The sequence below is a fragment of the Triticum aestivum genome, chromosome 3A, assembly GCF_018294505.1.
Source record: "Triticum aestivum cultivar Chinese Spring chromosome 3A, IWGSC CS RefSeq v2.1, whole genome shotgun sequence".
Classification (NCBI taxonomy): Eukaryota; Viridiplantae; Streptophyta; class Magnoliopsida; order Poales; family Poaceae; genus Triticum; species Triticum aestivum.
Genome location: NC_057800.1, coordinates 628586159 through 628610736, shown reverse-complemented (window position 1 = coordinate 628610736; position 24578 = coordinate 628586159). Strand labels below are relative to the sequence as shown.

General features: G+C 45.6%; 2 protein-coding genes across 2 annotated transcripts; one reads left to right on the top strand and one right to left on the bottom strand.

The window, feature by feature from the left end:
- Positions 1-17799: 17799 nt before the first annotated feature.
- On the top strand, positions 17800-19219 carry LOC123062724 (uncharacterized). Its single transcript, XM_044486361.1, has one exon. The coding sequence runs from the start codon at positions 17808-17810 to the stop codon at positions 18954-18956; it is 1149 nt and encodes a 382-aa protein (XP_044342296.1). The 5' UTR covers positions 17800-17807; the 3' UTR covers positions 18957-19219.
- Positions 19220-20778: 1559 nt separating this feature from the next.
- On the bottom strand, positions 20779-23809 carry LOC123062723 (protein YIP4b). Its single transcript, XM_044486360.1, has 3 exons — positions 23152-23809; positions 21397-21471; positions 20779-21302 (listed from the first exon to the last, which is right to left on the bottom strand). Exons 1-3 carry the CDS (start codon positions 23638-23640, stop codon positions 21042-21044), a joined length of 825 nt encoding a protein of 274 aa, XP_044342295.1. The 5' UTR covers positions 23641-23809; the 3' UTR covers positions 20779-21041.
- Between the last annotated feature and the right edge of the window lie 769 nt (positions 23810-24578).

Genomic DNA, 24578 nt, shown 5'->3' with positions numbered 1-24578 from the left:
AAGTAGAAAATGTAGAGTCTTGAGCCAATCCTTTTGTCCTTATCATTTTGAGGGGTCCACTTTTCTCATCCATGCCATGCCAAACATTGAGCTTTTCTGAGATATTAATCTTGAAATGGAATTAGCTCAATGAGCTATATGTTGTTAGGAATTACCAAAACCACCTAGGGATAGTTGCACTTTCAATCTCCCCCTTTTTGGCAATTGATGACAACATATAGATCAAAGCTTCGACAAATGATAATAAGAATGAAAAACATTGTCACTTTGATAAGTATGTGAAAAGCAAGAGCTACCCCTAAATTTGTGCATAGTTTTAGATTTGCTTTGGACTGCAAATGCACAATGAGTTAGGATCATGGGTTACTGTTCCACGTCACATACATCTTGGTGGAGCATTCAAAATGATAATAATTAAATACATGCACTCATCACCAAGCAAAGTGAATGATCATATATGGGGATATAAAAGGATAATGTCATCCAACAAGCATTAAGGTAGCAAATGATCAAACACATGATCATCCAAGTATCACACACAAGCATAAAGTATCTCAAACAAGCAAATAAACAAAGTTTAACCACCAAACAATAAGAGAGAATAAAGAGCAACACTCTCTCTCGAAGCCTATGATCTATACATTAACCACCAAACAATAAGAGAGAATAAAAAGCAACACTCTCTCTCGAAGCCTATGATCTATACATTAACCACCAAACAATAAGAGAGAATAAAAAGCAACACTCTCTCTCGAAGCCTATGATCTATACATTTTCTCCCCCTTTGGCAACAAGTTACCAAAAAGTTCATAAAAATGCATAGTGCTAGATCGACTCTCAGGCTTGGTCTTCAAGTGGTGGTGTAGATAAAACTCCAAGGACGAAGGCATAGGTTGATGTAGATGGAGCTGGTGGAGTGGGTGCTGGAGCTGGTGGCACTGAAGCTGTAGCTGGTGCAGATGAAGTTGCTCTGGTGTCTGTAACAGGCACTACAGCAGATCTCTATCCTCTGGGCACTCTAGAAAAAGCATCAGTGGTAGACTTGCCTTCTTCTCCTGCACTTCATCCTGAAGTTGCTCAACAACTGACTGGATCTCAGTGACCTTCACATATAAGTCATAGAACTTCTGCTCCATGATCCTCTCCAAGCTCTCCTGGTTTTGAGTCAGGGTGGCCAATCCCTTCTCAATCCTCAGAGTGGAGGCAATCAAGTAGCCAAGCTGATCTTGCTTGCTCTTCAGAAGATACTGAGATGCCTCATTAGTGGTTGGCATCTTTGCAGCCTTTTCAGCCCTTGCCTTCTCCCTCTTTGCTTGTGCTTGCACAGAAGATGGTTCATTTTCATCCATCACCATAGTGTTGTCCTCAAAGTCCGGGTAGATGGGCATGTGTTCCTTGTCCAAGAGATATGTGCCAGTGCCCCTCTTGGAGTTGATTAGCTCCTAGATCTGTGGGGCATACCCACAACTTCTCTTCTGATCTGCAGCTGTTCTCTTAATGGTTTCCACAATTAGGCTCATGACTTTGAAATTTTGAGGCACATCAAATATGTGGAGCAGGTTAATTGCATGCCCTCTAATCATCTTGTCATCACCTGAGTGTGCCTAAGGATCCAGTTGATTGTTGGCAAACCTGACAGAAGGTAATGTACTGATCCAAACTTGTGTGTCTCAAGAGCAGCATCTGGGATTTCTTTGTACATATGTGCCATGGTGTTGTGATCCTTCTTCTTCTTGGCATAGACATCCAAGTCATCTTCACTCTCCTCAGGAGCATTAATCAATTTTGCCCATTCTTCAAACGTTGACTGGTACCTAGTACCTTCAGACATCCAGACAATCCTTCCATCTGGGTAGAAATGAGCTATGGAGTAGAACTGCATAATGAGCTCATCATTCCACTTTGTGAGCTTCTGAGCCACAAACTCATCGACTCCACATTCCTTGAAGCTGTCATATACACCAGGGGAGTGATCTTCATTTTCCTCAATGAATTTCCAATCAACCCATCTCATGTCACACACTATGGGCTTCTTGTCAAGTAAAATAGTCTCATAGAAGTCATGTTGTTCCTTTGTATGGAACCTGTAGTCCACAATAGTCCTTCTCTTGGTGGCATATGGATCAGAATCTCTACATATCCTTAAACCTGAATCTTTCCTGGTTTTCATGTTCTCTGCAACTGGGTGAGCATCATTATGATCTGGAATTTTGGGCTTCAACTTCCTCAAAATGACAGAGGCATCTTATTCTTCAGCAGGTTGAGGCACTGGGGCCTTGTTCTTCTCCTCAACAGGGATGTTCCTAGTGCTCCTCTTGGGTTTTGGCTTTAGAGCTGGAGCAGCAGTCTTAGGAGCAGTTTTGGGCTTAGATGGAGCAGCCCCTGCCCTTATAGCATCTTCCATAAGCTTTTGAGCTTTGAGTGCTGGTGTTGCATCCTCTTCCTCTTCCTCTTCTTCAGATTCTCTCATTATTGAGGATCTACCAAGCACTCTGGCAGTGGTCTTCTTTACCCTTTCCTTCCTTTTCTTGCCTTCTCCAACTGCCTCTTCTGATGGCTTGGAGGATTCAGCAGTGGAATCTCTGGCCCTTGACATAGGCACTCTCTTGGCAGGAATCTTTGTCTTCATTCCTGGCTTAGTGGTAGCAGTTGTGCCATATTCCTTTTTCAGAACTTTCTTCTTTGAGGTGGCCTCTTCCTCAACAGCCACATAGTCCTCATCCTCAGAATCTGAGGTTCTCTTCTTTCTGGTCCTGGTGGCTGCCTTAGGCAAGTTGCTGGGTGTACTCCTGCTTCCCTCATCAAAGCTGCTGGAGAGACTAGTGCCCTCACTCATGTTGACTTGCTCCTTAGACTTGTTCTGACTGTCACTCTGATCTGACATGATGCAAACACTGACAATAGACCATGTGAATAGATTGGATAAGCATCACAAAGTACAGAGGTTTTTGCAAAAGAATGAGTTAAAAACTTAGTTTTAGTTTTCCACAGAAAGCATTTTGGATCTACCGATTTGAAAACTCAGTGATACCGAAGCAACTTTTGGAACCTAAACTAGTGAACTCGGTCAGACCGAGTCATAGTTCGGTGGCACCGAGACTACTAGGGTTTCACAAAGTATTAAACTCGGTCAGACCGAGAATCACATGTGCAATGGCCTTAGCCAAATCGGTGGAACCGATTTCAACAACTCGGTTGGTCCGAGATGATTTTGGCGGAAACCTAACCCTAAATTTTCAATCCACGAAAACTACGGAGTGATTTCGCTGGATAGAATGATCTCAATTGTGGCAAGATACATGGCATCACAATGTGATAGGAATCAGAATTGGGGATATCACAAAGATCGAGTCATACCCTAGTTCGGCGGAGACTCACTACGGCGGCAACCGGCGGGGTTGAATTCCGTTGACGGAGATGGAGACCAGTGACTGGAGGCGGCTGGCGGCGAGGAGACGATCCGGAGACCACGTTGGCAGAGCGAGGTATCGCGCGGGCGAAGGGGTTCGAAGAAATTTCCAAATTTTTGCCCGTGACTATATATAGCCCGACCCTGTCAGTGTGACCCAGTGGAACACTCAGTGGGCACCGAGATGCAAACTGTATACAGTTATTGCAACTCGGTGTGACTGAATGGTTCAAATCGGTTGCACCGAGATCGAAAATTCAGATCACTTAATGATCTCGGTAGACCGAAAGTAGGATATCGGTCAGAACGAGAATCACAAAGAGGTTTTGGAAGTTTAAGTCTATGACGAATCGGGGACTCCGAGTGCTCCTCACACAGAGTGGTTCGAATCTGACTTGATCAAACTTTGTGATGTAGCATGAATAGAGTTTGAGATGAGAAAAGCATAGATAGCTAGAGAAGGTTCTTAGGCATTCTTGTCCATCCACTTGGCAAAAGAAAAGGGAACCAAACAATCAAAACAACAAGTGGATGTCCTCGAATGAGTAAATTATGCAACCAACATGCTCACACAATAAAATGGCAAATGAAATATGTGGCAAAGCATGCACAGCCAATTCTAGCATCTATCAAGCAATTGGCGATGACTAGGTCATCTATATATGAGTATATTGACTTAGGAGTCAAATGAGAACATTTGATCATAGGTCATACTCATCGTTTAAGCACAAGTGGGGTTACCACTTTTACATAAAACGTCGTTGTGTTCACACCATTAGAGTTGCTTTAGCTCAATTTTTAGAGTAAAGCTCCCCCTAGATGTGAGATCCCCCTAAGAGGGATGAACTAACCTTGGGTTTTGTCGACGATGACTTCATGTAGGTGTTGAAGATGTGGATGCTCAATGTTGATGTAGATCATTTGAAGCAATCCTTTGGAGTGAGTTGCACTTTCAATACCTACACGGGTTAGTCCCACAAGGAACAAACAAGGATATCCATAGATATAGAGTGATGCACACACAAGATGATGTCTATGAAAGCATTAGGTTACCTTGTCCCTTGTCTTACCAACAAGAGGGTTTGTGATTCCTTGAACTAGTGCTAGATGTGGAAGTTGATTGCACTTGTTCTTGCCAAAATGATAAGAGTGAAGTATGTTGGCGGAGTCACCCTCAAGAACTCTCTAATTCTTCTTCTTCGGGATCCATATCATCTTGATGGGAATCCTTGGAGTTGTAGTCGTACTTGATGAAGTAGAACTTGATGTAGTCTTGGGAACCCACTTGACCAAGGCCTTAGGTGCTTCTTCAAATGCATCAATTTCCTCTTGAATCTTATCCTTGCCTTTTTGCTTGTGGTCTTGTGGTGGAAGATCATCTTGAGCTTGTGTCCCTTTGGAGGAAGTAGGATCATACTTCTCTTGTTGAGGAACAAACTTCGTCTTGGGGTATTGATCTGCTTCCCACTCAACTCCATTGGCATTGAACTTTCGTTCAAAACCAACACCTCGGTTCTTCCGGTGTCTTCCTTGCTTGCGTACAATTTCCTCGAATTGATTACTCCCCGGAAGACTCTTGTAAACACCTTTCTCTATAATTCCCTTCAATAAGCTATTTTATTGCTCAAGTATAACTTGGCTAAGAGAATCATTAGTGGCATCAAGAGAACTACTAGAAGCAATAACATTGGATTTAGCATGATTATTGTTACTACTAGAGGAAGAATCTTTTTTGTTCTTGTTACTAGACTTGACTTGAGGCATGTAAGTGGATAAGAGTAAACGCTTGGCAATGTAAGAACTTTTCTTGTGAAGATCATCATTGATTGCCTTTAAGAACTCATGCTCTTGCTCAAGGTTGAGCTTTTCAAAACGTAATTTCTCATGAGTCCTTAAAAGTTCTCAATGATCTCCTAAGATAGTTTCATGAGCTAACTTAAGAGTGTTTAGTTCTTTAGTTAGAAACTCAATCTTCTCCTTATCATTGTCATTTGTTTTATCTTGATTAGCATGATTAATTGACGTTTCATCATAGTATTCATCACTAGAGTTGTCAACAAGTAAATCATCATCACCTAACAAGTCATCTTCATCACTATTGAAATCAACATACTCGGGGTGTGATACCTTTAGGCCTTTAGCCATGAAGCATCTTCCAAGTCCTTCATTTGGTGAATCAAATATGTCGTAGGAGTTGGTTGACACAAGTGCTAGACTGGCAACACCTTCATCTTGAGTATATTCGGAGTCGGAGTGATAGCTTCTCTCGAAGTGATTGTCGGAGTCGGAGTCGGATACCCGTTCACCAACATGATCTTGATGTCTTTGTTTTGTGTAGCTCCTTGATGACTTGTCCTTCCTTTCCGAATCTTTGCTTCTCCGGGATGTTCTTCGTTCATAACGATCATCTCTACTCCTTCTATCTCTTGATGGTGATTCTTCTCTTCTACTTCTTATTTTTGGAGAATCTTCTCTTCTTTTGTAGGGTGTCGTACACTCATTGGAATAGTGTCCGGGTCTTCCATAATTGTAGCAATTTCGCTCTCGACTGGAAGATCTTTTGTCATTATAGGACCTTGACTTGGAACTTCTCTCTTTGCTTCTACTCTTGTAGAACTTGTTGAAGTTCTTCACCATTAGGCTCAATTCTTCATTGAAGGTTTGTTTATCACTTGATGATGTGGGAGCTTCACATGAGGCTTTGTAACCACCACTTGACTTGTTATGTAGCTCCTCCTTATCCTTGAGTGACATCTCATGAGCAACAATTCTTCCAATGACTTCCGTTGGCTTGAGATCTTTGTAATTGGGCATCATTTGGATCAACGTGCATACGGTATCATATTTTCCGTCCAAAGCTCTTAGGATCTTCTTGATGATGAATTTGTCGGTCATTTCTTCACTTCCTAAGCCGGCGATCTCATTTGTGATAAGAGCAAGCCTAGAGTACATTTCAGCAACACTTCACCATCCTTGATTTTGAACTTGTCAAGCTGACTTTGAAGCACATCCAACTTGGATTCCTTGGTGGAGTCGGTACCTTCATGCATATCAACCAAAGTATCCCAAATTTCCTTTGCATTCTCAAGACGGCTGATTTTGTTGAATTCTTCGGGGCACAATCCGTTGAAGAGGATATCACAAGCTTGAGCATTGTATTGCAGCATCTTCAACTCTTCCGCGGTAGCTTCACGGTTTGGTTCTCTCCCATCAAAGAATTCACCTTGCAAACCAATACACACAATAGCCCATACGGCGGGGTTATGCCAAGAATATGCATTTTCATCTTATGCTTCCAACTAGCAAAATTTGTACCATCAAAGTAAGGACCTCTACGGTGGTAATTTCCCTCGCTAGATGCCATACTCTCCTAGGTTGTGAAACCAAGGCTATGACAACCAAAAGTTATGGAAATCAAAGCAATTGGAGAACAAAGCTCTGATACCACTTGTAGGATCGAAAGTATGTCTAGAGGGGGGGTGATTAGACTACTTGACTAAATAAAAACTTATCCTTTTTCCAATTTTAGTTCTTGACAAATTTTAGCAACTTTGGACAAGTCAAGCAATCTTAACACAATTCAAGCAAGCATGCAAAGAGTATATGAGCAGCGGAAAGTAAAGCATGCAACTTGCAAGAATGTAAAGAGAAGGGTTTGGAGGATTCAAACGCAATAGGAGACACGGATGTTTTTGTCGTGGTTCCCATAGGTGGTGCTATCGTACATCCACGTTGATGGAGACTTCAACCCACAAAGGGTAACGTCTACGCGAGTCTGATGTCTACTACACAACCTTCTTCTTGTAGACGTTGTTGGGCCTGCAAGTGCACAGGTTTGTAGGACAGTAGCAAATTTCCCTCAAGTGGATGACCTAAGGTTTATCAATCCGTAGGAGGCGTAGGATGAAGATGGTCTCTCTCAAGCAACCCTGCAACCAAATAACAAAGAGTCTCTTGTGTCCCCAACACACCCAATACAATGGTAAATTGTATAGGTGCACTAGTTCGGCGAAGAGATGGTGATACAAGTGCAATATGGATAGTACATATAGGTTTTTGTAAACTGAAAATATAAAAACAGCAAGGTAGCGAGTGGTAAAAGTGAGCGTAAACGGTATTGCAATGATAGGAAACAAGGCCTAGGGTTCATACTTTCACTAGTGCAAGTTCTCTCAACAATAATAACATAGATAGATCATATAACGAGCCCTCAACAGGCAACAAAGAGTCACTCCGAAGCCACTAATAGCGGAGAACAAACGTAGAGATTATGGTAGGGTACGAAACCACCTCAAAGTTATTCTTTCAAATCAATCCGTTGGGCTATTCCTATAAGTGTCACAAATAACCCTGGAGTTTTTACTAGAATAACACCTTAAGATACAAATCAACCAAAACCCTAATGTCACCTAGATACTCCATTGTCACCTCAAGTATCCGTGGGCATGATTATACGATATGCATCACACAATCTCAGATTTATCCAACCAACATAAAAGTACTTCAAATAGTGCCCCAAAGTTTCTATCGGAGAATCAAGAACGTGTGCCAACCCCTATGCATAGGTTCATGGGCGGAACCCGCAAGTTGGTCACCAAAACATACATCAAGTGGCACGTGATATCCCATTGTCACCACAGATAAGCACGGCAAGACATACATCAAGTGTTCATAAAAGACTCAATCCGATAAGATAACTTCAAAGGGGAAACTTAATTCATCACGAGAGAGTAGAGGGGAGAAGAAACATAAGATCCAACTACAATAGCAAAGCTCGGGATACATCAAGATCGTGCCATAGAGGAACACGAGAGAGAACATAAGAGAGAGAGAGAGATCAAACACATAGCTACTGGTACATACCCTCAGCCCCGAGGGAAAACTACTCCCTCCTCATCATGGAGAGCACTGGGATGATGAAGATGGCCACCGGTGATGGATCCCCCCTCCGGCAGGGTACCGGAAAGGGGTCCCGATTGGTTTTTGGTGGTTCTGGAGGCTTGCGGCGATGGAACTCCCGATCTATCTTCTGTTCTGGAAGTTTTAGGGTACGTAGGTATATATGGATGGAGGGAGAACGTCGGTGGAGCTACGAGGGCCCCACGAGGCAGGGGGCGTGCCCAGGGGGGAGGGCGCGCCCCCCACCCTCGTGAGCACCTCCTGTATCTTCTGACGTGGGGTCCAAGTCCATCAGGTGGGTTTCCTTCCAAAAATAACTTCTCCAGTTGATTTCGTTCCGTTTTGACTCCGTCTGATATTCCTTTTCCTCGAAACACTAAAATAGGCATAAAATAGCAAATCTGGGTTGGGCCTCCGGTTAATAGGTTAGTCCCAAAAGTAATATAAAAGTGGATAATAAAGCCCAATATTGCCTAAAATAGTAGATAAAGTAGCATGGAGCAATCAAAAATTATAGATACGTTGGAGACGTATCAAGCATCCCCAAGCTTAATTCCTGCTCGTCCTCGAGTAGGTAAATGATAAAAAGAGAATTTTTGATGCGGAGTGATACTTTGGCATAATTTCAATGTAAATCTTCTTAATCATGGTATGAATATTCAGATCCGAAAGGTTCAAGACAAAAGTTCATATTGACATAAAAATGATAATACTTCAAGCATACTAATCAAACAATTATGTCATCTCAAAATAACATGGCCAAAGGAAGTTCATCCCTACAAAATCATATAGTTAGGCTATGCTTCATTTTCGTCACACAAAGATTTTCCCAACTTCTATACCCCCGATGACAAGCCAAGCAATTGTTTCATACTCAAATAATCTCAAACTTTTTCAACCTTCACGCAATACATGAGCGCGAGCCATGGACATAGCACTATGGGTGGTATAGAATATGATGATGGGGATTGTGTGGAGAAGACAAAAAAGGAGAAAGTCTCACCTCAACGAGGCTAATCAATGAGCTATGGATATGCCCATCAATTGATGTTAATGCAAGGAGTAGGGATTGCCATGCAACGGATGCACTAGAGCTAAGAATGCTCAACAAAAGAAAACTAGTGGGTGTGCATCCAACTTGCTTTCTCATGAAGACCTAGGGCATTTTGAGGAAGCCCATCGTTGGAATATACAAGCAAGTTCTATAATTAAAAATTCCCACTAGTATGAACAAGACAACTTATGAGACTCACTATATGAAAATCAAGGTGCTACTTTGAAGCACAAGTGTGGAAAAAGAGATAGTAGCATTGCCCTTTTATTTCCTCCTTCTTTTTTGGGCCTTTCTTTTTTTCTTTTTGGCCTTTCTCTTTTTTTTGATTGGGCAATGCTCTAATAATGATGATCATCACACTTCTATTGATTACAACATAATGATTACAACTCAATACTAGAACAAGATATGACTCTATATGAATGCCTCCGGCGGTGTACCGGGATGGTGCAATGAATCAAGAGTGACATGTATGAAAAATAATGCATGGTGGCTTTGCCACAAATACGATGTCAACTACAAGATCATGCAATGGCAATATGACAAAAGTAAAGCATGTCATGATGATGATGATGGAAGTTGCATGGCAATATATCTCGGAATGGCTATGGAAATGCCATGATAGGTAGGTATGGTGGCTGTTTTGAGGAAGATTTAGGGAGGTTTATGTGTGAAAGAGCGTATCATATCACGGGGTTTGGATGCACCGGTGAAGTTTGCACCAACTCTCAATGTGAGAAAGGGCAATGCACGGTACCGAAGAGGCTAGCAAATGACGGAAAGGTAAAAGTGCGTATAATCCATGGACTCAACATTAGTCAAAAGAACTCATATAATTATTGCAAAAATTTAGAAGTCATCAAAAATCAAGTACTACGCGCATGCTCCTAGGGGGATAGATTGGTAGGAAAAGACAATCGCTCGTCCCCGACCGCCACTCATAAGGATGCACAAGCCAGGTACACTTCATGCTTCAAATTTGTTACACAACTTTAACCATACGTGCATGCTACGGGACTTGCTAACTTCAACACAAGTATTTCTCAAATTCACAACTACTCAACTAGCACGACTATGATATTATCACCTCCATATCTCAAAACAATTATCAAGCATCAAACTTATCTTAGTATTCAACCCACTAAAAAGAAATTTTCACATATCTTGAATACCAAGTATATTAACATTAAGCAAATTACCATGCTATTAACGACTCTCAAAATAATCTAAGTGAAGCATGAGAGATCAAGTTTCTTTAAAACAAACCACCACCATGCTCTAAAAGATCTAAGTGAAGCACTAGAGCAAAAATTATCACGCTCAAAAAGATATAAGTGAAGCACATAGAGTAAACTAACAAATTTCAATTCATACATGGCTCTCTCAAAAGGTGTGTACAGCAAGGATGATTGTGGTAGACTAACAAGCAAAGACACAAATAATACAAGACGCTCCAAGCAAAACACATATCATGTGATAAATAAAAATATAGCTCCAAGTAAATTACCGATGGAAGTGGACAAAAGAGGGGATGCCTTCCGGAGCATCCCCAAGCTTTGACTTTTTGGTGTCCTTGGATTATCTTGGGGGTGCCATGGGCATCCCCAAGCTTAGGCTCTTGCCACTCCTTGTTCCATAATCTATCAAAAGAATTCACCCAAAACTTGAAAACTTCACAACACAAAACTCAATAGAAATCTCGTGAGCTCCGTTAGAGAAAGAAAGCAAAAGATTACTTTAAGGTACTATAGTGAACTTGTTCTTTATTTGTATTGGTGTTAAACCTACTGTATTCCAACTTCTCTATTGTTTATAAACTATTTTACTAGCTATAGATTCATCAAAATAAGCAAACAACACACGCAAAACAGAATCTGTCAAAAACAGAACAGTATGTAGTAATCTGTTACTAACGCAAACTTCTGGAACCCAAAAACTTCTACCAAAATTAGACGATCTGGGAAATTTGTTTATTGATCAGAAGCAATTGGAATCACTATTTTATCACGTTCTGGTGATTTTTGACAATTCGGGCACTGAGCGCAAAGATTCTGGAAATTACAGCAAGATCAAATAACTATCTTCCAAAAAGATCTAATAGGTTTAACTTGGCACAAACACTAATTAAAAGATAAAACCACATCTAAACAGAATCTAGATGGATTATTTATTACTAAACAGGAACAAAAGTCAAGGAACAAAAATAAAATTGGGTTGCCTTCCAACAAGCGCTATTGTTTAACGCCCCTAGCTAGGCATGATGATTTTAATGATGCTCACATAAAAGATAAGAATTGTAACATAAAGAGAGCATCATGAAGAATATGACTAGCACATTTAAGTCTAACCCACTTCCTATGCATAGGTATTTTGTGAGAAAACAACTTGTGGGGACAAGAATCAACTTGCATAGGAAGGTAAAACAAGCATAGCTTCAAAAATTTAAGCACATAGAGAGGAAACTTGATATTATTGCAATTCCTACAAGCATATATTCCTCCCTCATAATAATTTTCAGTAGCATAATGAATGAATTCAACAATATAACCAGCACCTAAAGCATTATTTTCATGATCTACAAGCATAGAAAATTTACTACTCTCCACATAAGCAAAATTCTTCTCATGAATAATAGTGGGAGCAAACTCAACAAAATAGCTATCATGTGATTGAAAATTAAGATCAAGATGACAAGTTTCATGGTTATCATTATTCTTTATAGCATACGTGTCATCACAATAATCATCATAGATAGAACGCATTCTTTCATCATAGTAAATTTGCTCATCAAAGCTTGGGGGACAAAAAATATCATCTTCATCAAACATAGCTTTCCCAAGCTTGTGGCTTTGCATATCATTAGCATCATGGATATTCAAGGAATTCATACGAACAACATTGCAATCATGCTCATCATTCAAATATTTAGTGCCACATATTTTATAGATTTCTTCTTCTAGCACTTGAGCACAATTATCCTTTCCATCATACTTACGAAAGATATTAAAAAGGTGAAGCGTATGAGGTAGACTCAATTCCATTTTTTTGTAATTTTCTTTTATAAACTAAACTAGTGATAAAATAAGAAACTAAAAAACTCGATTGCAAGATCTAAAGATATACCTTCAAGCACTCACCTCCCCGGCAACGGTGCCAGAAAAGAGCTTGATGTCTACTACACAACCTTCTTCTTGTAGACGTTGTTGGGCCTGCAGGTGCACAGGTTTGTAGGACAGTAGCAAATTTCCCTCAAGTGGATGACCTAAGGTTTATCAATCCGTAGGAGGCGTAGGATGAATATGGTCTCTCTCAAGCAACCCTGCAACCAAATAACAAAGAGTCTCTTGTGTCCCCAACACACCCAATACAATGGTAAATTGTATAGGTGCACTAGTTCGGCAAAGAGATGGTGATACAAGTGCAATATGGATAGTAGATATAGGTTTTTGTAAACTGAAAATATAAAAACAGCAAGGTAGCGAGTGGTAAAAGTGAGCGTAAACGGTATTGCAATGATAGGAAACAAGGCCTAGGGTTCATACTTTCACTAGTGCAAATTCTCTCAACAATAATAACATAGATAGATCATATAACGAGCCCTCAACATGCAACAAAGAGTCACTCTGAAGCCACTAATAGCGGAGAACAAACGTAGAGATTATGGTAGGGTACGAAACCACCTCAAAGTTATTCTTTCAAATCAATCCGTTGGGCTATTCCTATAAGTGTCACAAACAACCCTGGAGTTTTTACTAGAATAACACCTTAAGATACAAATCAACCAAAACCCTAATGTCACCTAGATACTCCATTGTCACCTCAAGTATCCGTGGGCATGATTATATGATATGCATCACACAATCTCAGATTTATCCAACCAACATAAAAGTACTTCAAATAATGCCCCAAAGTTTCTACCGGAGAATCAAGAACGTGTGCCAACCCCTATGCATAGGTTCATGGGCGAAACCCGCAAGTTGGTCACCAAAACATACATCAAGTGGCACGTGATATCCCATTGTCACCACAGATAAGCACGGCAAGACATACATCAAGTGTTCATAAAAGACTCAATCCGATAAGATAACTTCAAAGGGGAAACTCAATTCATCACAAGAGAGTAGAGGGGGAGAAGAAACATAAGATCCAACTACAATAGCAAAGCTCGGGATACATAAAGATCGTGCCATAGAGGAACACGAGAGAAACACGAGAGAGAGAGATCAAACACATAGCTACTGGTACATACCCTCAGCCCCGAGGGAAAACTACTCCCTCCTCGTCATGGAGAGCGCCGGGATGATGAAGATGGCCACCGGTGATGGATCCCCCCTCCGGTAGGGTACCGGAAAGGGGTCCCGATTGGTTTTTGGTGGTTCTGGAGGCTTGCGGTGGCGGAACTCCCGATTTTTCTTATGTTCTGGAAGTTTTAGGGTACGTAGGTATATATGGATGGAGGGAGAACGTCGGTGGAGCTACAAGGGCCCCACGAGGCAGGGGGCGCGCCCAGGGGGGAGGGCGCGCCCCCCACCCTCGTGAGCACCTCCCATATCTTCTGACGTGGGGTCCAAGTCCATCAGGTGGGTTTCCTTCCAAAAATAACTTCTCCAGTTGATTTCGTTCCGTTTTGACTCCGTCTGATATTCCTTTTCCTCGAAACACTGAAATAGGCATAAAACAGCAAATCTGGGTTGGGCCTCCGATTAATAGGTTAGTCCCAAAAGTAATATAAAAGTGGATAATAAAGCCCAATATTGCCTAAAATAGTAGATAAAGTAGCATGGAGCAATCAAAAATTATAGATATGTTGGAGACGTATCAGAGTCCACGGAGGGCTCCACCCACGAAGGGTCCACGAAGAAGCAACCTTGTATATCCCACCATGGCCATCACCCACGAAGGACTTGCCTCACTAGCGGTAGATCTTCACGAAGTAGGAGATCTCCTTGCCCTTACAAACTCCTTGGTTCAACTCCACAATCTTGTTGGAGGCTCCCAAGTGACATCTAGCCAATCTATGAGACACCACTCTCCAAGAAGTAACAAATGGTGTGTTGATGATGAACTCCTTGCTCTTGTGCTTCAAATGATAGTCTGCCCAACACTCAACTCTCTCTCATAGGATATGGATTTTGTGGAAAGAGGATTTGAGTGGAAAGCAACTTGGGGAAGGCTAGAGATCAAGATTCATATGGTAAGAATGGAATATCTTGGCCTCAACACAAGTGTAGGTGGTTCTCTCTCAGAAAAAGGTAAGTTGGAAGTGTAGGTTTGTTCTGATGGCTCTCTCCACGAATGAAGAGGTGGTGAAGGGGTATATATAGCCTCCACACAAAATCTAACCGTTACACACAACTTGCCAATCTCGGTGGGACCGAATAGTTAAACTCGGTCGGACCGATTCAGCAAAGCTAGTGACCGTTAGGGTTTTCGGTGGGACCGACATGCAACTCGGAGGACCGATATGGTTAGGGTTAGGGCATAACGTAATCTGGGTGAGACTGATTACACAAACTCGGTGAGACCGATTTTGGTAATAAGCTAACCAGAGAGTTGGTCAGGTAAACTCGGTGGGACCGATCGCTCATTTCGGTGAGACCGAAACGTTACGAAGGGGAAATAGAGAGTTTACATTGCAATCTCGGTGGGACCGAGATCCCTATCGGTGAGACCGATTTACCTAGGGTTTGTGGCAGTGGCTATGACATTTGAACTCGGTGGCACCAGATAGAAAGAGTCGGTGGGGCCGAGTTTGACTTTTGGTTTAGGTTATATGTGGATGTGAGAAAGTAGTTGAGGGCTTTGGAGCATATCACTAAGCATTTTGAGCAAGAGCCTCATTAAGCAACACCTCATCCCTCCTTGATAGTATTGGCTTTTCCTATAGACTCAATGTGATCTTGAATCACTAAAATAGAAAATGTAGAGTCTTGAGCCAATCCTTTTGTCCTTATCATTTTGAGGGGTCCACTTTTCTCATCCATGCCATGCCAAACATTGAGCTTTCTTGAGATATTAATCTTGAAATGGCATTAGCTCAATGAACTATATGTTGTTAGGAATTACCAAAACCACCTAGGGATAGTTGCACTTTCAACATAACCATCTTTGATCAACGAGCTAGTCAAGTAGAGGCATACTAGTGACACTCTGTTTGTCTATGTATTCACACATGTATTATGTTTCCGGTTAATACAATTCTAGCATGAATAATAAACATTTATCATGATATAAGGAAATAAATAATAACTTTATTATTGCCTCTAGGGCATATTTCCTTCACACCCAAGCTCTCGCACGGCGATCTCCGGCCTTCTCCGGCATGGCGGGCAGCGGATCTGACTCCGACCAATCTGGATCCGTCGACTGGTGGTCATCCCATGCGGGTTGGAGGAGGCAATGGTCATCCGCATTGCACTCTGCCACTCCCGGGAGGACAGCACCCAACCGACAACACGATCTGTCTGGTGCGACTCCATAGCGTTGGCGCATCAGGCCCTCAAATCCTCCGGGGCTGGATCACCGGGGTCCCGAGAGCCTTCAAATCTTTCCTTCCCTATCCCCGTTCCGACGGAGTATGAGTCCCACTGGGACCGGTGTGCCCGCCGTGGGAAGGAGAGAATAAGGGCGGCGGAAGCCCGCCTCGCTGCCGACATGGCGCCGGAGGAGGTGGATGATGATGTGGCGCGAGCGGCTGCATAGGAAGAAGCCATTCGTGCCACATTGTAAAGAAGCGACAGCAGAGGAACATGTGTGCCCTCGCTCGAGAGCAGAATTGGGCGGTCCGTGCAATGGTCGGGCTGTCACCCAAGGAGGACAACGACGGGTCAGACAGCTCCGGCGACGAGTAGATCTGACTCGATCCGTACTGCGTCTTCGATCAGTACTTTTGCAAGAAGGACGGCAAGGGCGCCGGGAAGGGGATGGGCAGCCGTGGATGATCTTCTCCATCATAGCAAAACATACCAAATTTTGGTAGTCTATGGCATATTAGTGATGTAGTAGCCAAACAATGTGTGTAATGCATCGTTTACGTAGTTGCATGAGTTTGTATGGATTTGAGATAGGTTAAAATTTTAGCCTTGACCGGTCGGTGGCGGACGAGCCCGCGGGCGTTTGAGGTGTCGGATTAGTCAAGTCCGGTTGTAGATGCTCTTAGAGCATCTCCAACAGCCGCGCCAAAAGATGCGCGCGCGGGGTAAAATGCCCATTTAGCGCGCGCGGAAAGTTTTCGCGTGCTCCAGCGGAGGTGGGAAACAAGCGCGCGCGGTAAACGTTTGCGCGCGCGGGGGAGAAAGTTGTCGGTCGCGCGGTAGATTTGGCGCACCACTTCTGGCGCCCCTATAAATTGCGGCACTCGCCACGCGGTGCTCCACACTGCCACGCGCGCATTTCCCCCGCCACCTCGCCGCTTCCACTGCTTTCTCGCCGCTTCCTCTGCTTCCTCGCCGCTTCAGCGCCCTGCCACCACCGCGCCAACATGCCGTCGCGCCGCCGGTCATCTTCGGGCTACCGCGGCGTCCGCGGGCGCCCCTCCGGCGCGTACTACGCTGAGATCCGGTCCGGCGACGTCCGCCTCAGCCTCGGCACGTTCGAGATCCCGCACGAGGCCGCCTGCGCGTACGACGCGGTGGCGTGGCACCTAGAGAGGCATCGCTTGTAGGTGAACTTCCACGACGTCTACACGCATGAGCAAGCGCAGGCCGTCGCCCCTCCTCCTCGTCTTATCACGGACCTGGACCGTGCGGAGCACCGTCGGCGGCAGCGCCGGCTCCTCATCGCCGAGGAGGACAAGCGAGCCATGGCGGAGTGGCACCGGCGCCACCCAGAGGACGTCGCCAACGAGCGCGCCTTCTGGGCGGAGAGGACGGCAAGGCGCCGCGCGGAGCGGGCGGACCGACGTCGGCGGAAGGCACTGGCCATATCGCGGTGCGATCTCGTTGACGCCGTTGGAAAGTCGTTCTTCTCGTCAGACGATGAGCGTTGGGATAACATCTGGCTCTCTACCTCAGACAACACCAGCGAAGGTGATGATGAGGACGACTCGGAGTAGTTCTAGTTGCACCGTAGTTGTAGTTTAATTATGTACTTGTACCGTAGTTCTTTTTATCTGTCTATGCCATGAACTATGTAAAATATCTTTGTATCGTTTTTTATCTATGCTATGACTATGACAAAATATCTATGCACGCGTGCTGTTGGAGCTACGCGCGCTGCATTTTATCGCGGCTGCTGGAGTCAGCGCTACTCGCCACGCCAAACCAGATGATCGGCGCGCTGCAAACTGGTTTTTAGCGCGCCGCGCGTTGGGCGGCTGTTGGAGATGCTCTTAGATGTGCAATAACAATTTAATTCGTTCACCCTCAAAAAGAAAAAGAAAATGAATTCGTTGATAGAGGAAAAAAAAAGGCTGAGGGTAATGTGCACTTCTGTCGGGAGAAAACCATGAAACGGACAAGGGTGGGAGGAAATCTCCTGCCGGACGGAAGAGGGTGTGAAAGTGTGATGGCCTCACCGTACAATCCCCACCGGCGGCAGCTGGGCGGGGGGCAGTCCGCCTGGCCGGATCTCCCGCCGGAGCTCCTGGAGAGCGTCCTAGGGCGGCTCGCCCCGCTCGACCGTGTCGCCGTCCGCCTCGTCTGCTCCTCTTGGCGCTCGTGCGCGCGAGCTTCGATCTCGGCTGACCTCCCCTTCGAGGCCCCGCGCCTCCTGCTCCGGCGCCCCGGCTCCTGCGGCGGCCTCGCCTTCTTCAGCCTCCACCGCCGCGAGATCCTGCCTTTCGCCCTCCCCGACCGCCTCAGCTCCGGCCGGTGCTGCGGCCAGATCGGCGGCTGGCTCGCCATGGCCTTCGACGAGGAGCGGGCGATCGAGCTCCGCAACCTCTTCTCCGGCCAATCCGTGCCCCTGCCGCGGTCCCCCGTGTTCCCGGTGGCCAAGATCGTGCTGTCCGCGCCGCCCACCTCGCTTGGCTGGGTGGCCGCCGTGCTGGGCCGCGCCGGCACGGTGGCGCTGCTCCAGCCGGACGTGTCTGGCGGCGCCTGGATCACGATCGCCGCCGGGGGGCCGCACGGCGGGTTCCGGGACGTGGCGTTGTGGCGGGGGCGGCTGTGCGCGCTGGGCGACGACGGCACGGTCCTGGCGTACCGTGTCGACCTCCGCGCGCGCGTGGCGGCCGTGTCGGAGCTGCGCGGGAAGGACGCCAACCCTCTGAACCGGCTGGAGCGGCGGGTGCGGTACCTGCTGGAGTCGGACGGGGAGCTCCTGCTGGTGAAGAAGCTGTACAGCGTGGTGCGGGACTCGGCGGACGTGGAGGTGGAGGTGAGCCGGTTCCGGCCGGAGGGGTGCAAGTGGGAGTCGGTGACGGAGCTCCCCGGGAGGGCGGTGTTCCTGGGGTCGGTGGCGTCGGCGGCGGCGCCGGCGACGGCGGGGGTCCGGGAGAACTGCGTCTACTTCGCGCGGCGGGACGTGGAGCTGATGGTGCCGCACGCCATCGGCGTGTACTCGCTGGGGGACCGGGAGACGGCGGTGGTGGCCATCGCGGGCGGGCACTCCGTGGAGGTGGAGCCCGTGTGGATCCTCCCCTCGGTCGCCTGATCTGACCGACTCCACGCACCCACCGGCGTTCAAGAACAAATAAACCGAGCCCATGAGTTTTAGAACGCTTTATTCGGATGTTTTGGAACTGTGGATTGCTGTGCGTGTTGTTTTCTCTGCTTTGTTCATGGGGTTAATTGGCGATTTGGGTTTCTACTAGAGAGGCAAAGACCGATCTGTCTGAATTGCTGTGCATGTTCTTCTCTTTGCCTTGTTCAGTTCATCAGAAGTTCAGAAAGTGCCGGTATCTGCAGTTCATGAGATTTTACCTGTTTTTTTTCTGAGAAAACTTTCGATCAATTCATCAATTATCAACATAGTACAAAGAACACTAGAAGTAAAATTTACATTCAGGTCCATAGACCACGGAGCGACGACTACAATCACTGTAGCGAGCTGAAGGCACGCCGTCGTTATCGCCCCTCCCTCGCCAAAGCCAGGTAAACATTGTTGTACTTCCTCCTTTCCGGTTTATAAGGTTCAATTCAAAAATCTCACCAATCAAGGTAGATGATGAGGGGTGGAATACTTTTTGTAGTTTGCAAAAGCACCCAATTAATGCTCTTGTTTTTCTCAAAAAAGTATGTTTACCAATGCATTAATTGTAATGCATGCATACATAAATTACATGCATTGGTCAATTTTCTCTTAATACTTGCATGCAATGATTTAATGCACCTTGGAATCTGAACATGTGATGGAAAACAACCAAATTGAGCCTTATAAAATAGAAAAACTAAAATTTTGATATAAGCCCTATAAACCGGAAAGGATGGAATAGCAGACAGTCGGATTTTTTAGGGCAGATGCATCGTGGTCCGGCTTATGCAGTACGCAGACAAAACAGAATCAAACATCATTTTTTTGGCATGGCAATCGAACTTTTAAGATGGCAAATTATGTTGTGGCTAGGATGGCAATTTCCTTTAGCAAGTATGACTAATCCTCGCCATGTTCAGTTTTTTTTTTGCTAGAAGTTGTCATGCTTACGACAACATAATTTGTCATAAAAAACGTTTGATTTGCCATGCTTATAAATCTGACGTGAGATTTTCAGCATTTCCCAGAAAGAAAGGCGACGATAGCCGGCTCCGGCGATGGCCATTGTCAGATGAAAGCCTCCACTGGCGCGAAGTGCCCCCTTTGCGCACGGTCCACGCGCGCGTCTTACCAGCGGGAAAGCGATAAGCAGTGTCCGCATCCGCCGCGTACCGATGCAGACTGCCGCTTCCGCTTCCGCTTCCACTTCCACGGGCTGAACTGAAGAAGGCAGCACGCCATCCGGAGTTCCCTTCTCGCGCGGCTCTCTTGTCCCAAATCCGCGGTGACCACGTTCGCCTTTCGGCCGAAAGTTCGCACTGATGGCACCATCAATCCCGTTCAAAAAAAAAAATGGCACCATCAATCCAAATGCCAGGAAATGTAGTAGCCCGGCACATGATTTCCTCGCGACCACATGCAACCAAATCCGTTTTGGCTCCTGGTAATAAGGTTGGTGTGCAACGCTAGGACACGGCCAGAACAGGCATCACTAACTACAATATAAAATGCCAGGCCACAACACAGATATGACAGAAGTTAGACAATACCAGCACGAAACAAAAGCAAACAACAACAAAACTTTTCAGTCACATACAGCCCAAGTAACACACCACCAACAACAACAAAATCTTCCAGTCCCAAACAAGTTGGGGAAAAATAGTTTAACAATAAAAACGGGCATATCACCATAGCAGATTCCAAGGACAACCAGATGAATTATCTAGTTGCCTTAGAATTTTTTTCTTGACATTTAATTCCCTCCAACATCATATATCAGCAGTTGAAGAAGTCGGAAAGTTTGATATAGTCAATTACGTGGTCCAAAGCACGAGATGCCCTTTACAACAGTAGACCAACATATATAATTTTTGACTAATTTTACAGCCTTATGTCTCTTGCTCATGTGAAGGCCAGGTTCTCAACAGAACAATCCAAAAGGGCTCCATAGGGGGGACAGAGTATATTCAAGCCTGTATACGTTCCGCCGGTACAACGGGGAAAATTTCAACATTTCAGATGTTACTACATTGCTCACCCCAGGGGCTAATCTATGGCAATTATGAGGAACCCCACCGAGATGTACATGAGGAATACGGGATATATGGCCAGAGCCTTTCTCCTTGGGTTCACAGCAGCGCTCATGAATGGGTAGGCAGCCCAGGAGCTCCACGCCAGTGTGACTGTCACCACGATGATCTTTAGTATGACATTGTCCTTCAGCAAGCAAATTAGGGCTCCAACATCCAGAGGAAACAAACAATAGCCAAGGAGACTGAGACTTTGGAAGAAGATGATGTGCCCACCCTGCAGGGAGACAGCAACAACTCGTTACAAAATTCCACAGCAGGTATAGTTTGGATCAAACAAGTGTTCTTTGTGTGTGAGAGGCATTGCTTACCAGAAGCAGAACATTTAGTGTTAAGATTATAGCCCCAGCTGCCAGCACAGCAAACGCGACAGCAAATACTTCAGACTACAAACACAAACGTCATAGAAATCAGCATTTTGCACGGAAGGAAACAAAGAAGAACTTGTAAACTACAAAGAGAGAGGACAGCTATAAGCAACACATACAAGTATATTGGCCACTGGAAGAAAATAACATAACAATGCTAATATGCCAACATAGAGAAATCAAAATCAGAAAAGGTTCAAAAGTGAATATTCCATATATCTGTAGCCATAATGTTCAATGTAACAGAGAAATATACGAGGAAATAACTGAAACGCCATGCTTTCTTCATATCATGTAATCACCATACCCACAACATTAGATGACATGCCTTGCATATTTACATTTGAACATGGTAAAAACAGCAGAGAAATATAATTGTGTTTTGGCATACTTTCTCCTCAGTCAGGAAAACCACCTAACCTGCTACTCCCAAATGCAATTACATTTCTTTCAAGCAAAAGCAGCATAGCACTCTTCTGCAAGAGAAAATATTGACAAAACATTTGGTTTCTTCTAGGTGTCAATGCGACAAAAATTTACTGCAAGTTCAAAAGTACATTATGTACTTGGCTATACAGAATTAGAGGGGTCTTTCAGATTATTAGCAATTGAGATCATATTTTGCACAAGGGCAGTTTTAGTAATTTGTTTTGTCACTAAACAGCACTCCATAATACAGACACTCTCCAGGTTCCAGAAGCAATCCAGTAAGGCTACGCCACATTGTTGCACAGTAAGAACCAATCTTAGAAGTGAGCCTACACATTCGGATTCGCATTGACATTCACAGGTTCTAAGAGAACGTGATTTTTTTAGGCGCAGAATCCAGTACAGCTATACCATATTCTGTAATAAAATAACTAGTATTGCCACCTAGTTTGTCGAAATATCACCTACAAACCTTGCAGCTCAGGACAAGTCCATAACTAGTCCACTAGATAATTTTAGAACATAAAAAATGGACCAAAGGTTGTGAGATTAAATATGAAATTATGTTGGCTCATCATTCACCACTAGTACACATGGACATCAAGTTTCAGCATTGTGATGCCCCCAAACCAATTTAGAACCAAGAACATAGTGCATTCCCTAATATCGAGCACAAGAGATACCTGAATAGCTAATACTCCCTCCGTCTCAAAATAAGTAAAGTTAGTACAACGTTGAGTCACCTATTTTGGGACGGACGGAGCATAAAGTTGAGTCACCTATTTTGGGACGGAGGGAGTATAAGATAGAAACCTCAACACTTATAGCAGAGTTCACCTTTGATGATGATTGTAATTATCGAAGTGTGAAAATGAGCTAAAATGGGCACATGAAAACCCACAGCAGAATAAGCACATGTTTCATACCTCGTCTAGATTTAGTCATGGAAATAACAGAATGGAATTAATTGGATACAGCACTATGATTGATGGTTCTAGTCCCATCCCCGCAGACCTAGTATACAGTCGTACAACACCAGATTCAGTTATCCCCTAGGCAACATCGAGCTTGCAAGGGAATAATAACTGTGACGCTTGCCTCCAAGTACTAACCATGAATGGCAACATACAATTCAATAATGTATAATCTGATCTACCTATAGTGAATTAGAGATATCACGAAGTCGAAGACTAACTAAGCAAGAGCTAAATCTCACAAATCGATGCAAAAGCTACCACGAGATCTGGCTGTGGAAGGGGTAGCAGGTACCTTCTTAACAGAGGCGGACCAGGACAGCGTGAGGCCGAGGAAGACGATGAAGAAGAAGGGGCCCCAGAGGTCCCAGTCCCTGAGCGCCTTGCCGGGGTCCTCGCGGTTGGGGTTGGGGAAGACGACGAGCTTGAGGTTGCTGACGATGCGTGCGAGGTCGCGCTTGACGGTGTCCCAGACGGGCTCGGTGAGCGTGTTGGGCGGGGGCCCGAAGCCTTCCGAGCCGATGGCAACGGAGACGGACGCGGGCGGGGCGGGGGTCGGCCCCTGGGGCACGAAGATGGGGACGGAGGAGGCGGGGAGGGGCGGCTTGGAGGACGGCGGGGGAGGCGAGGTGGAGATGGGGATGGAGGCGCGCGGCGGGGAGGGCGGCCGCGCGGGGAGGACGGTGGCGGAGGGCGCGTCGTACATGAGGCTCTCGATCTCGTCCATGTCGGACTGCGCCGACGACGGGTGGAGCGGGATCGTGTCCCCGTAGTTGTGCGACATGGCGGCGTCGGCGGCGGCGGCGGCGAGGGAGGCGGGCGGTGTCGGCGGGGCGGATCTGAGGGGGAGGGGGAGAGAGATCTCGCGCCCTCGCGGGAGTGGGGGTTGGGGAGGTGAGGACTTGCGGGTGCGTGCCGGCCTGCTTTGCTTGCTGCGGAGGGAGTAGAGGGAGGGAGACGCGGGATGGCACGTGACTATCGTGCTGCCTTCGGATGCAAGGCCGGCGACGACCGGCTGCAGGCTTGACGCGTCGCCGGTTCGGGGAATGGACGGTCTAGATCGAGTGGAGGATAAGCAGAAGACAAGGCAGAGCTGAACTGCATTTGGCACGGTCGAGCAACCTTTGATATTTTTTTCACGAATCGCAAAGCTTTGTGTGTCTTCCAGTTGTTCGAAGGAAAGTGAAAAATACAGTGGGTGATGCATCATGAGACATATACGCTTGATGAACAGAGCAGGAAGACCAGAGTTGCTCAGCCCCAACTTACAAAAAACTACGTCTCCGGGAGGAGGCTGGTCATTCCTTTGGTGTCGGCCTTGGCTCATAGGTGTGCCTCGTCCTGGATATCATGCACGAGATGCGAGACGAAGGGTTGCTGCCCGTCGAAGATGTTGCGATATCTCTGAATGGACCAGGCCGTGAGCATGATGACGGATGATCGATCTTGGCGGTGCATGATGGGGGCATGCGAGCAGGAAGACACCCACCACTCAAAGAAGCACATCACCGGGCAAGGCAGTGTCGGCGTGGATCGGCACCAGGAAAGCACTTCGTGCCATACCCGATGCGAGAAAGAACAACTCATGAGGAGTCGCTCCATGTCCTTAGGGACTTGGTTGCAGAGAACACACCGCTCCTCATAGGGAAGCCCATGACGAGCAAGACGGTCCGTCATCCAACAACGGTTTTGGAGGGCTAGCCAGTTGAACACTTCGATGTG